Source organism: Pan troglodytes, chromosome 3, assembly GCF_028858775.2.
Source record: "Pan troglodytes isolate AG18354 chromosome 3, NHGRI_mPanTro3-v2.0_pri, whole genome shotgun sequence".
Classification (NCBI taxonomy): domain Eukaryota; kingdom Metazoa; phylum Chordata; class Mammalia; order Primates; family Hominidae; genus Pan; species Pan troglodytes.
The window spans coordinates 101,299,341-101,312,446 of record NC_072401.2 but is presented as its reverse complement, the minus strand read 5'-3'; the positions used below and the strand labels follow the sequence as shown (position 1 = coordinate 101,312,446).

Here is a 13,106-nt window from a genome sequence, read left to right as displayed (position 1 = left end):
GGAGATGTAGCACTGCAATGAACATGTAAGATGTGCCATGAGCCAGGCTAGGCTGTAAAGCTGCAAGGACAAGCAATGATTCATGTACTTAGATGTTTCTGGCTGGTGGGGAGGGCAGAGAGATGTGAAGGTAATTAGCCCACAGCATGGTAATTTTAGAATAAAGGCAAACAGACGGTGCTCTGGAGCACAGAAGAGGAGCATTGTAAAAGAAGCTAGTGGGGGTGAAGAAAGGCTTCCTGGAAGATAATGATCCGTGATACCAGTCTTGAGGGATGAGTAGATAGCAATGGTGTTGGCAGCATTTCAGATGTAGGGAGAGGAGAAAGAGCACAATGTTGAGAGAGACAGGTTTCACAGTGTGAGTGTGGGAGTAGCATGAGATGAAGACAGAGAGGCAAGCAGGGTCCAGGTGGGCCATGAACACAAAAGGCATCACCAAAGGATGTAAAGCAGAGGTCATGTGGCAAGGCTTCTTTTTAAGAAAGATCTCTCTGGTCAAGGGTAGAGAAAAGTACTGCAGATATAGAAAGTTACACTTATTTTAATATAATTTGTAGCTGAATATCTTCAAGTGATTATTTTTCAAGTGTCATGATTACTATCCAGAATTAGTTCTTGATATTTATTTGGGTATTATCTTCTTTATCATCTGCCCAAATAGAGGTTTCTTATACCAGAAATATTCAGCAAACAAGGAAGAGACAACAAGTAGAAGAGCCTTCAGAATGATGAAGGGAAAAGGGTGTTGGAGAGGAACCTCTGCAGAGTCACAGTTCACAGAACAAACATAAATGGACTCTTGGACAAACAATGAGTTCTCCAATTGCACTGAAACTGAACAATGGCTCACGTTGCAAAGAAGCACAAGTGTTTTCTGTCTGTAAACTTCAGTCAGTAAAGGAAAAAAAGCTAGAAAAAATAATACCCTGAGTTTTTATAGTAAAGGTGGAGAATATTTGTCTTCCATAGATAGTTGAAATATTTTAAAAAAATATATTTTCTTAATATAAGAAAATTGTAGGAGAAAACAGTTTAGAAAACTATGTGAATGCAAACTTCTCTTTTCCATTCTACTATGAAGTTGTTTGGTTAACTAAGGACAGAGATTTAAGTTCCATTTTCGAAGTATTTAAAATCCTATTACTATTGCATTGCTTTCATTTGTTCGTTTTGAGACAAGGTCTCACTCTGTAACCCAGACTGGAGTGCAGTGGCGCAATCACAGCTCACTGCAGCCTCAACCTCCCAAGTAATCCTTCCACCTTAGCCTCCTGAGTAGCTGGGACTACAGGTGCATGCCACCATGCCCAGCTAATATTTTTAAAAGTTTGTTGTAGAGATGTTTATGTTGCCCAGGCTGGTCTCCAACTCCTGGGCTCAAGCAATTCTCTTACCTTGGCCTCCCAAAATGTTGGGATTACAGGCATGAACCACCATGTCCGGCTGCATTGTAATTTTTATGATCTACCCAGGACCAGATGAACTGAGTCATAGGCTTCAAATCTCACATTCCTTTCCAAGTTTTATATTCCAAGCTAGAATTTTTATGTGAACAAATACACTCTTATTAACTTTTATTGAACTTGATTGATTTTAGACAGGGAGAGAGCTTGTGGTCACATTGAAGGTCACTTACAGAAGGTGCTGTGGGCACAAGGTCATCTTCTGTTCTTCCTGTCTGCATTGCTGTGTGAACCCGGACAGATTCATAAATGGAGGGTTCTTCCACTTTTCTTGGGTAGGGATGTTTTAGAACCATCAGAGTGCCTGAATGAAGATGAAACATATATAATCGAACAGTGTTCCCACAAGGAAGGTCCAAATGCTAACTGGATAACTGTGGCTGGATTGGAAAGTCTTTTGTTTTTTTCATGTATTCCCTCGCTCATTATCTCAACAGTTATCAAATACCAATTAGGTATAAGGCACTTAAGCTGGACACTGAGATATAAAGCATGATGGAGATGCTCCTTGGCCTCCTAGTGCTCAGAACTGGTAACAGATATGGTCGTTTAAAGGAACAGGGTGATGAGACCAACGGCAGCCGTGTGAGCAAAGCACGATAATCATCCCCAGACTGCTTGAAGAACCTTTCCATGAAAGGATTCAGGACAGCTTTCATAAAGGAGGTGACATTTGATTTAGATCTTAAGTAGTAACTGGAAGTTTTCCAGGAAGGCTTTATGAAAGCCATGAGAACAAGACTAAACAAAAGCACTAGGGTAGAGGAAGATCCATTCCATTGCCCTTATTTCCTATCAATCAGTTTCCGAATAAACGTGTAACAAATTAGTGGATTTCAAAAAAGTGAGCATTCTCCCTACTCTCTGATACCACCCAATTAATGAAAGTAACCAAGCAAAGTCTTTGCATTACTAAGTGAACATGACCTGAACAAGCTGGTGCTCACAAGTGATTGCCTCCTTCCCCTTCCATCTGGAGAGGGGAGCCTCCAGGCAGAAAAAGGGCTCAGCCCAGGGGGTCCAGGCATGGGGGGCTGGGGAACTTTGTTCCAAGGGCTCAGAGCAGTTCTGAGTCTATGTTTCTGACATTTCCTTCTTGAAATCCTTCCCTCAATCAATCAGTCAATCAGAAACTAGAAACTAACTACAAAAAGAGGCAACTTAAGGGGATTTTTTTTCTTCTTGCTATGGTTTCTTGCTTTTAATTTTACTGGGGTCTTTTCTATAGCAAGCCTAAGATTGTACCAGACATGGAAGAGATGTAAAGAATTCAGCAATTCATTCAACGAATATTTACAGAGCTTTGCACTGTGCCAGGCACTTGTCTAGGTACTGGGAATGCAACAGCATACAAAGGAGTTTAAATGCTCTTATGGAGCTTATGTTCTAGGTAGAGGAGACAGAAAAAAAAATTTAAAAATATTTTATGTGTGAGAAGTGTTATGGAAAAAATGAATAGGGCATGGTAAAGGGATAGAGAATAGAAAAGGTAGGGTTGGGAGAGGGTGACATTTTACAAGGGTCATCAGGAAGGGCGTCTTTGAAAAGATTTGAAAGATCTGGAAAGTATAGAACCTGAATTAGAGTAAGAGTGAGAAAATGAAAAAGAAAAATGTCTCCTCTGTGGTTAAAAAACACCCTAATGTTAATGATAAATCTACACAAAACAGGCCGGGCGCAGTGGCTCACATCTGTAATCCCAGCACTTTGGAAGGCTGAGGTGGGTGGATCATGAGGTCAGGAGATCGAGAGCATCCTGGCCAACATAGTGAAACCCCATCTCTACTAAAATACAAAATAAAAACAAAAATAAATTAGCCGAGCGTGGTAGCAGGCACCTGTAGTCTCAGCTACTCAGGAGGCTGAGGCAGGGAAGTTGCTTGAACCCGGGAGGCGGGGCTTGCAGTGAGCCGAGATCGCACCACTGCACTCCAGCCTGGGTGACAGAGTGAGACTCTGTCTCAAAAAAAGACAAAAAAACAAAACTACACAAAACAAAACCTGTCTATGATACTTGAATACATACAATGTCTGACTGCAAAAACAGAACTGTGGCTTTTGATACTTGGGCCCAGATAAGGTGCTGCTGTAAAATGAAAAGCTGTTGAGAAAAGCCAGAAGAGGGTGTCTGATCTCGACCTCAGAGAAGAATGAAAGCCTCTGGCCCTTCCTTTTTCTGCCTCTCATTGGCATTGCAGCATTGGGATCACAATGAAAAACGGATTTTGCCATTATCAGAACCGTCCCATTCTTGCACATTGTCTGTGCTCTCTTTTGTCAATGTGATCTTCCCATAAGAACAGATCCAGTCATATGAGGAGAAGGGGCCGGCTACAGTTTTACAGTCAGAATGAAAGCAGCAGTACCTATATCAAGAGTAGCTGCTGTGCAGGCTCAGGGGCTCTGTGAACACAGTGCTCACATTGCAGATGCATGGTAAATTCAGCGCTGGCTCCCACCCCTAAGAAACACTCCCAGTGATGTGCTTCGTAGTCACTCTGGACCCTTGGAAAGAGCACTGGATGCACAGGCAGAGGAACAGGGTTCAATTGTCACTACCGCCATTCAGTACTTATTGGCCTTGGACAACCATTACAAGCTTCTGCTCCTTACTAGTGAGAATAATTATGCTTCCTTCAGAAGGCACCAAATAAATGTTTGTGGGAGAATGATAACATATTAGATATTATTATTCTTTGACAGAATATTTTTAAATCCTTAAATAAAATTTGAATGATTGCATCTTTGGGGACATGGATTTTGAAATCTTAAAAAAGACCTAGACGCAACATTCTGCTAGGAATAAAAATGGTGGTAGTCTAGTAATCACTACTTGTGATTAACTATAGTTAAATTGGTGCCTCTTAAACACTTTCACCTTACAGAAGAGGAGAGGGGAACTGAAGCCTAGGGATCAAAGCAGCTCCCAAATTAGATACATTTTGAACTCTTATACTTTATCTTCAAAGTTGATGCTTAATTTTCATTCTACTTCATATATTTAATACTTAATATGAAAATAATGCTTTAAATGACACTCCAGAAAGATGTACTTAGTTGATACGACCAGGCACACACTTCACATAATAATACCTGTGTTAATTTTTTTTTTTTTTTTGAGGCGGAGTCTTGCTCTGTCACCCAGGCTGGAGTGCAATGTCACGATCTCAGCTCACTGCAACGTCTGCCTCCCAGGTTCAAGCGATTCTCCTGCCTCTGCCTCCCAAGTAGCTAGGATTACAGGCATCCACCACCACACCGGGCCAATTTTCGTATTTTCAGTAGAGACGGGGTTTCGTCATGTTGGCCAGACTGGTCTCGAACTCGTGACCTCAGGTGATCCACCCGCCTCGGCCTCCCAAAGTGTTGGGATTACAGGCGTGAGCCACTGTGCCTGGCCTAATTTTTTATTGCTATTGTAGCAAATTGCCACAAACATAACAGCTTAAAACAACTCAGATTTATCATCTTACAATTCTGGAAGTCAGAAGTTCGAAATGGGTCTCACTAGTCTAAAACTGGCAAGGCTGCTTTCCTAGTGGAGGCTCTAGGGAGGATTCATTCCTTTGCATTTTCCAGCTTTCAGAGGTGCCCTCATGTCTTGACCTGTGGCCATTTTCCTCTGTCTTCAAAGCCAGTAACAGCCAGTCAGATCCTTCTCCTGCTGCCATCTTTCTGGTTCTCTCCCTTCTGTCTCCCTACTACTTATGAGGACCCTGTCAATTACAGTGGTCTTACTTAGACCATCTAGGATAATCTCCCCACCCCAAAGTTATCTGATCAGCTGCCTTAATTCCATCTGCAAACTTAATTCCCTCTTGCCATGTAACAATATATTCACAGGTCCAGGGAGACATGTGGACGTCCTGTGCGGCATTATCCTCCTACCACAGTATCAGTCCCTGGAGGAGAAATAGCCACCGGGGCCAGTTGCGCTGCAGGGTAAGGATCTCTGGGCTGGGCTGCTGCCTGAGCCTGCAGTGCTGTCACCTCTTGGTATTAGACAGCCACTGCCTTTCCAACGTGTGCATTTCCAACCTCTGTGAGCCTCTTCAGCGCACATATCGGTCAAATTTATCTTTGTATCCCTACCACTTGATAGAGTTTCTGACATAATGAAGGCAGATGAGTGAATGAATTAATGAATGAATGCTACAGTAATGCAGGCTTGAACCAAGAAAGAACCTGGGATGAACCAGCCTCCCAGGTCCACAATTCTCCAGGCCTGAGGCAAGAAAGGACAATAACCGCAGGCATAACTTTTCAAATCTCTATTGGAGGAACCCAAATTCTATTTTGAAAACCTCCTCTAAAGTTTAATTCAACAAAAGTAAAACAAAGGAAAATGGCATTGAGTCAACCAAGAGAGTAAAACTGACTGTAGATTGATTTTAACTAGTAACCCCACAAATGAGGCTAAACTAAATTGTGAGATGAAGATGACAAAGTACTTATAAAACGGCAACTTATACTGATAAAAATCTGGTGTCCTAAAAGACAGTTCTCCTTAGATGACTATTCTTGCCCAAGGAAGAGCCAATATACAGACTTCTTGGCATGGCTGTGAGGCTTAATGATTTCCCCTTCCGCAGAGATTGTACCTCCCAGTATACAGAGATAGGTTCCCTACAACCATGTAATACCTCCAGACCTGGCCCGGCCCTCGAATACCTGACCTGGTCACACTAATTGGATTCACTTCTTGGGGATCCACTTAATTGCTTCTCTAGAGAGAAGGTCCACCAACTTCAACTTCTGAACTACATGAAGTAGACTATTGTTTCCTGCCTTTGACATGAAACCTGGTTTCAGAAAGGCTGAGCGGAGGTACACTTCTGAGACGATCAGAGATGAATCAAGACAGACACATCAATTGACTGAAAGCCTCAGAGTTGCCATGATTACTAAGCAGATTCCTTGTTGTCTCTTGGTTGTTCAACTTGCCCTTAAATTCTGGGAGGGTATATTGTTAATATCCTTTTAAAAAATTCTGCTCCTGGGCAGGGCGCGGTGGCCCATGCCTGTAATCCCAGCACTTTGGGAGGCCGAGGCATGCGGATCACGAGGTCAGGAGATGGAGACCATCCTGGCTAACACGGTGAAACCCCGTCTTTACTAAAAAAAATACAAAAAATTAGCCAGGCGTGGTGGCACGCGTCTGTAGTCCCAGCTACTTGGGAGGCTGAAGCAGGAGAATCCCTTGAACCCAGGAGGCAGAGGTTGCAGTGAGCCGAGATCGTGCCACTGCACTCCAGCCTGGGCAACAGAGTGAGACCCCATCACAAAAAAAAAAAAAATTCTGCTCCTGTTCTTCTGTTCTTGTACCCTACTCACTTAAAAACAAAATCAAAAACAAGACCAAAAAAACCCAGCTAGCCAGAGCTGGTTTCTGTCATTTCCAATCAAAAGAAACTTATCAGCCGGGCGCGGTGGCTCATGCCTGTAATCCCAGCACTTTTGGAGGCCGAGGGGGCGGATCATGAGGTCAGGAGATCAAGACCATCCTGGCCAACATGATGAAACCCCGTCTCTACTACAAATACAAAAATTAGCCGGGCATGGTGGCGCATGCCTGTAATCCCAGCTACTCAGGAGGCTGAGGCAGGAGAATCGCTTGAACCAGGGAGTCAGAGGTTGCAGTGAGCCGAGATGGCGCCACTGTACTCCAGCCTGGCAACAGACTGAGACTCTGTCTCAAAACAAACAAACAAACAAACAAACTTATCTACTGTGGCTACCACAGACTCTTAATACTTTGCCTCCAAGGTCCAAGTTAGTGCCTCAGCTCGGGAAGAAAGGGACCCTGGGTTACTGAGATTCAGACCAAATGAACTCCAGGACTCAGCTGGGAGATTTAGAAAAAGGCAACAGGAGGCAGGGGTAGCAGAGCAAGAAGAAGGAGGAAGACCAGTAACCACAGGCCTTGGAAACTTGGCTATAAGTTTCACTTCAGTTTCTGAACTACGTAAAGGTGACTATTGTTTCCTGCCTTTGACATGAAACCTGGTTTCAGCCATGCTTAGCAGAGGTATGTTTTTGAGATGATCAGAGCTGGACCAAGGCAGGCATTTCCATTTACTTTGACTGAATGGTAACTTACAGTTATGTGTAAGAGTTACATATATAACTGTATGCAATAATATGAAATTGCATTGAAGGACCCTTTATCTTGTATTCCAGCAGGAACTCAGAAAGAGAGTAAGAACAGTCTCAATTCTTAGGCATTGGTTTGGTATCTGAAATAGAGTGTAGCACAGGGTACACAAAACTCCTAAAGAAAAACTTTTGTTTAGAGTATTTATTTTATGCAGTGAGGTCAGTGCTTATTCATCAGGTACCCCAGCTAGCCTGTAAGGTGTTTGAAGGCAAGAATAATATCTGATTTATCTTTCTATGTTATCAGTGGCTCACAGGGCCATTTCACTCAAAACATTTTGTTGAATTAAATTAAAATCAGATCATGTCCATCCGTGTTTCATTACTGCCCTCAGGTTCAGAAAATATGCTCTGCAACTGGCATAATTAGTTCCTCTCTCCCCTCCTTCCAATGAGAAGTAGATTTCTTGGGGTTGGTGGGAGAGAATAGGGTTATTCAAGATCTTTTTCCTTCCTTCTTTGCCACCTGCTCTGCAAATGGACTTTAAGCCTTGTTCATTTACATGTGAAGGGGTTTTAATATTTAATTTCCAGTCTCACAGGGTGAAGTGCACTGAACTAGGAGAGACATACCAGTTAGTCAGTGTAGGAGAAAATTCTGTTCAAATATCCAAGTCAAGTCACTCTTTTTGGAGTGCTCACTTGATTCTACCACTTATATGAGTCCACTATGGAACTAGATTAAAGTTTGAAGAGGACATCACAAACATTTGATAAATGCAAACTCAATTGTCCCTAAACTAATTCTTTATTATTTATCAAAGAATGTACAGCTTTTGCATAGAATCTGATGGAATTAATAACCATAAAAGCATTTTATTAAATATGAATAATAATTATTGAATACTTATACTATGCTAAGAATCATTCCAAATGTCCTATGTGCCTAATTTCATTCAATCTTCACAATAAGTCATTAAAGTATGAGCTACTACCATCTAATCAGTTTCACAAGATGATGAAACTGAAACTCAGAGAGATTATATAACTTACCTGAGGAGACACACAGAGCCGGCAAATGGCAGAGGCTGGAGTTGAAACTTAGAATTTGTGTGTTTACTCATTATACCATAATTATTCTCAGCCCCAATCTAGTCACCATGGAAACTTCTAGGGCATGTGAAATACTGTGCTGTATTGTGGGCAAGAGTTGACATGTATAAATCAAAGTTTGAAGAAATTGATTCTTTAGGAGGCAGCTTGAGAAAGGAGATGTGAGTTTTTGCTTCCCCATTTCTAACCAGGCCTCAGTTTCTTCATTTATAAAGGAAAAATGCAATAGTCCCTGAGCTCCCTTTCAATTCTAACATCCTGTAAATCTAACTAAGCATACAGGCCCAAATAAGGGGAAAAAAACATCGAGAAGCTTCGTTACCAAATGCTTGTACTGCTTCCTGTAAATGTACAATATTCATTTGAAATACTTTGTTCCTGCTGTCATTTGATCTTACCTCTCATTTTCCCTTTCTTTCAGTTTCTCTCTCAAGCTGTAAATTTTATTTTACTTTGTTATACTTAGACAGGCTGTTTGGTATCCTTGCTGAAGACACATGACTAAGATGAGCCTGTATATTTAGGGTGATGTTTTCTTTTCAGCCTTTTTATGTTTTAAAGTTTCCTCTGGTATAATTTCTGAAATAGCAATTCATGTAAATAAAATGGGAATAACAGTAAATACAAAGGCAGAAGTTAAAGTTGATTCACACTCTTTAGAACAATAGGTTTACTTCATGTACCAAACACGTTATTGTAGACTTTAAAGAAGAGATAAAGAAGAGACTGAGGGATAGGACTAAGACATGTGTTACAGCCCTGCCATATCCTACAATCATTCTACTACATTATTGTAGCAGAAATTCTTCCAAATTTATTAAAGGCCATGCTGTGCCATGGCAGCAATGTATTGCAGTGTCGCTGTAGGACCAATTTCAAGAGATAGCAAGGTGCCTGGAAAGCATCTATGCTTCAGGACCAGGTTAGCCCAGATTCCAATCTCAGCTCTGAATTCTTCCAAATCCATTTAAGGCCACACTGTACCATGGCAACAATGTACTGTTATTGTGGGACCAGTTTCAAAAGATAGCAAGGTGCATGGAAAGCATCTATGCTTTAGAACCAGATTAGCCCAGATTCCAATCTCAGCCCTGATGTTTACCAGCAGTGAAAACTTGGGCAAGTGACTTAAAACCTCTGAGTTTTCCTTTCCTCATCTGAAAATAGGACCGTTGTATGCATTATTGTGGGTGGCTGAGATGAAATAAGTTGATGTAGGTGAATGCCTGGAACCTAGCAAACACTCTAAAAATGTTGGCTTAATTCCCTTCCTCAGCTGCTTTTTCCTTTTTCAAATAAAACTCATCTATAAACTGAGAACATTTTGTATTTTTGGCAAACATCCAAGGAAGTTTGGCAAAATTCTAAGTTGTCACTAGTTGTTTTCTGAAGAACCACCCAATTCTCAAATTAAAATTAATTTTAACCACATTATTTAAAAATATCACCTGGGTGGTGTCACAAAATAAAATAATAATAGCGGTAGCTGTCGTCAAAAGATTGGGAATCCCCATATCAAAACAAAAAGAGAAATGGAGATTTGACATTTACAAAAAAACCAGATGAGATCTTTAAAATTGGGAACCAATTATTATAAAGGGTAAGCACAAACATAGAACTTGACTTGTATTATATTTTTTCATGCCTGTTAGGTGATTACAGTCACAATACAATGTAATAAATTATACATGGCAATTTCATGTTAAGAATTATTGAAACATAAACAAAAGGTAATGGTAAAAGTAATTTTTTGTTCTAAGCATATTTAGACATTTAAGCATAAAGATAAATGCCATCTACATTTTCAAGACTATATATATGAAACTTAGCTAATTACAAGAGGCTACGACAAAATTAATAATGGACCAAACATATTTATACTAATAAAAAAGTTTCTCAAATTTTCAAGTCTATTTGAGTTTAGTTTAGAGTTCATGCACAGACATGAATATGTTTTATTTGATATCCTACTATTGAGACAGAAAAACTCCAACCGGCCTGCCCACTGAGGTGAAGCCTTAGGAAATTCGTGTCCTTTGCAGTGGGGAGGAGCCTGGCCCCTCTTCTTCCTGTGAGGAACATAGAATTCAAACTGCTGGGCAGGAAGCGCTCTAGCTTCCCTGTTTCCCTCTTTTCTTTCTTTTCATCCAATAAAACCCTGCTTCACTCACCCTTTAAACCATCTGCGAGCCTAAATTTTTGTGGCCGTGGGATGGAGAGGGACCCGATCTTTAGCTGAACTAAGGAAAAGTCCTGCAACACTATCACAAATGAAAGGCAAATTCTGAATTTAATCATCACTGAGCATACATGCAACACAAAATATCATTTCAAATTATGTTTTTATAAACTTTGAAAGTTAAAATTGTCACAAGTTTGCTAGTTTTGATGTTGCCATGCAAAAAACTGCAATGCAGGCATTGGAAATGGGGCATCCAGCATGACATATTGTGGAAATGATTAGTACTTATTTTTTCAGGTCCTGGGACATAGCAGGAAGCAAAGCTGACAAAAGTCCCTTTCTTCATGGAGTTTACACACTAGTGTGGAAAAAAAGGTATTTTTTTAAAAAACATAAGTGAATTATATATGTCAGAAGGTAAAAGGGCCATTGAGAAAAATAAAGCAAGAGAGTACATTGTATATCTCTATCATGTACTTGGGAAATTATTAGGTTTTGAGAACTGGAAGTATCTTAAGAGTGTTTATGGGTATTGATAAAAAGAAATTAGAGTGAACAGAAACTTTAATGGAGATTAGAGAGATGAAATAGAGATTATGGCAAGGGAAAGGGAAATTATCATAACATACTCTTAAAGTTGACAAGAGGCTTAGATGTTGCTTAGGAAATCCTTGCTTTTCAGATTAGCAAACAGAAATCCTAAAAGTGTAAAGAGTAGGGAATAGGAAAAAAAAGATATCTTAAAATAGCATTAATCCCCTTAGGTCAACACTTTTATCTATTTTGAGTGCAAAAATGTTCTTACGACCCAAAATCAAATATTCTGGGTTTCACTCTACTGAAGGCATTATATATAACTGCAAGGCAAAGGTGTAAAGTTTTGGCTATTTGGATATCATTTCTGTTGCCCTCAAAGGTAATACCACTTGTGCCAGTAGATAAATGTATTATAAGAAAGTCACTCTTTAATAAACTTACCCTCTAGACCCTGCAGGGTGAGGCTGGGCCTGGGTGGGGTCTGGCTGAGAGCAGTGGCCTGAAATATCCAATTCTAGTCCTTGTCATTCTGGTAATCTGAAGTTGAGAGCCCTGGGAGGGGCTTGTCCATTGTGTGGACAAATGCTTTTCCTGGTGATGTTAATCAAACATAAACTATAAGAAATATCTGTACTTCATCTGATGGTGAACATGAAATCATTAGCCTGAAGATCTTCTGATCACTGGGAGCCAATACTAGGAGCCCATGCTTAAATGAACAAGAAGAAAAGGCCTATTTTTAGAAGGTGGCATGTCAGTTTCCATTCACCATTCTTTATAGTCTGCAATGCTGACTCCGTAACCTCGAGGAATTTCTGGGCTTACAAGTCATCATGACTTGAGCACATTATCTTGTTTCCCAAGGCCTATTACTCCCAGAGGGGCAAGATTTGAACACTCATCTGTCATGGGTTTTGCCTGTTGTTCCTAGCCCTGATGGCTTTCCCTTCATCTGGCTGGGACAGATAAGAGGAATAAAGCTGGTGGACTCTAACTCAAGGGCTGGAAGCCAGCAAGTCAAGTGCATATCCATCAGCACGAGGGGCCGGAAGCAGGAATTCAAACAGCAGCAAATTCTTCATTGGATAATGAATAGAACAGAGGAGAGGCAGTGGAGAGGATAAAAATATTAGGTTCCTGAGTTATATTGTAATAAATAAAATGGCAATTGTAGTCAAGATAATAATACAGCAGGTTTGAGTTTTAGAGAAACTACTGTAGAAGTCTGGATGACAAATCCTTACAATCCCTAATGCATCAATCATAAGGCTTCTTTACTCAGAACAGTGTATTTACAAGGAAGCTTATCATTGTCCCAAATGCAATATCAAAACATCTTTATTTTGGAGCATCCTTAGGTGATCCTCTTGCCTGATGATTGGATCATTGCCAGAAAGGTTCAACCAGAAAGCACTGCCTTCACTTTGATCTTAAATGTTTTGAAATCTGCCAGTAGGCAGAATATGTATCTTTTCCCTAACTTGGAGAAGGCCCAGGAAGGAGCACAGGGAATGATCAAAGAAGTTGAAAATAGAGTCTAGGAGAAGAATTTAAAAGAAGGGAGCTGTCTTTGGTTGGAAGAAAAAGAGAAAGTAGAAAAATGACAACTCTAGTGGCTTTGAAGACTACAAAGAGTTCTTACTCATAGTTATCCATGTATTCATTTATTTATTCACCCAAAATGCCCTGCAGTGGGCCAGGACCTGGCGGAT

General features: G+C 40.5%; 1 protein-coding gene across 2 annotated transcripts in view; it reads right to left on the bottom strand.

The window, feature by feature from the left end:
- The window catches only part of DAPP1 (dual adaptor of phosphotyrosine and 3-phosphoinositides 1), a 56,193-nt gene that overhangs the window by 18,023 nt on the left and 25,064 nt on the right, over positions 1–13,106 (bottom strand). For both annotated transcript variants that reach the window (XR_002943551.3, XM_517361.7), the window contains exon 4: positions 1,640–1,770. Coding sequence is in view for 1 of the 2 variants with exons in the window: in XM_517361.7 (XP_517361.2) it covers positions 1,640–1,770 (131 nt within the window). In the remaining variant the exon portion in view is untranslated. The remainder of the gene's footprint in view (positions 1–1,639; positions 1,771–13,106) is intronic.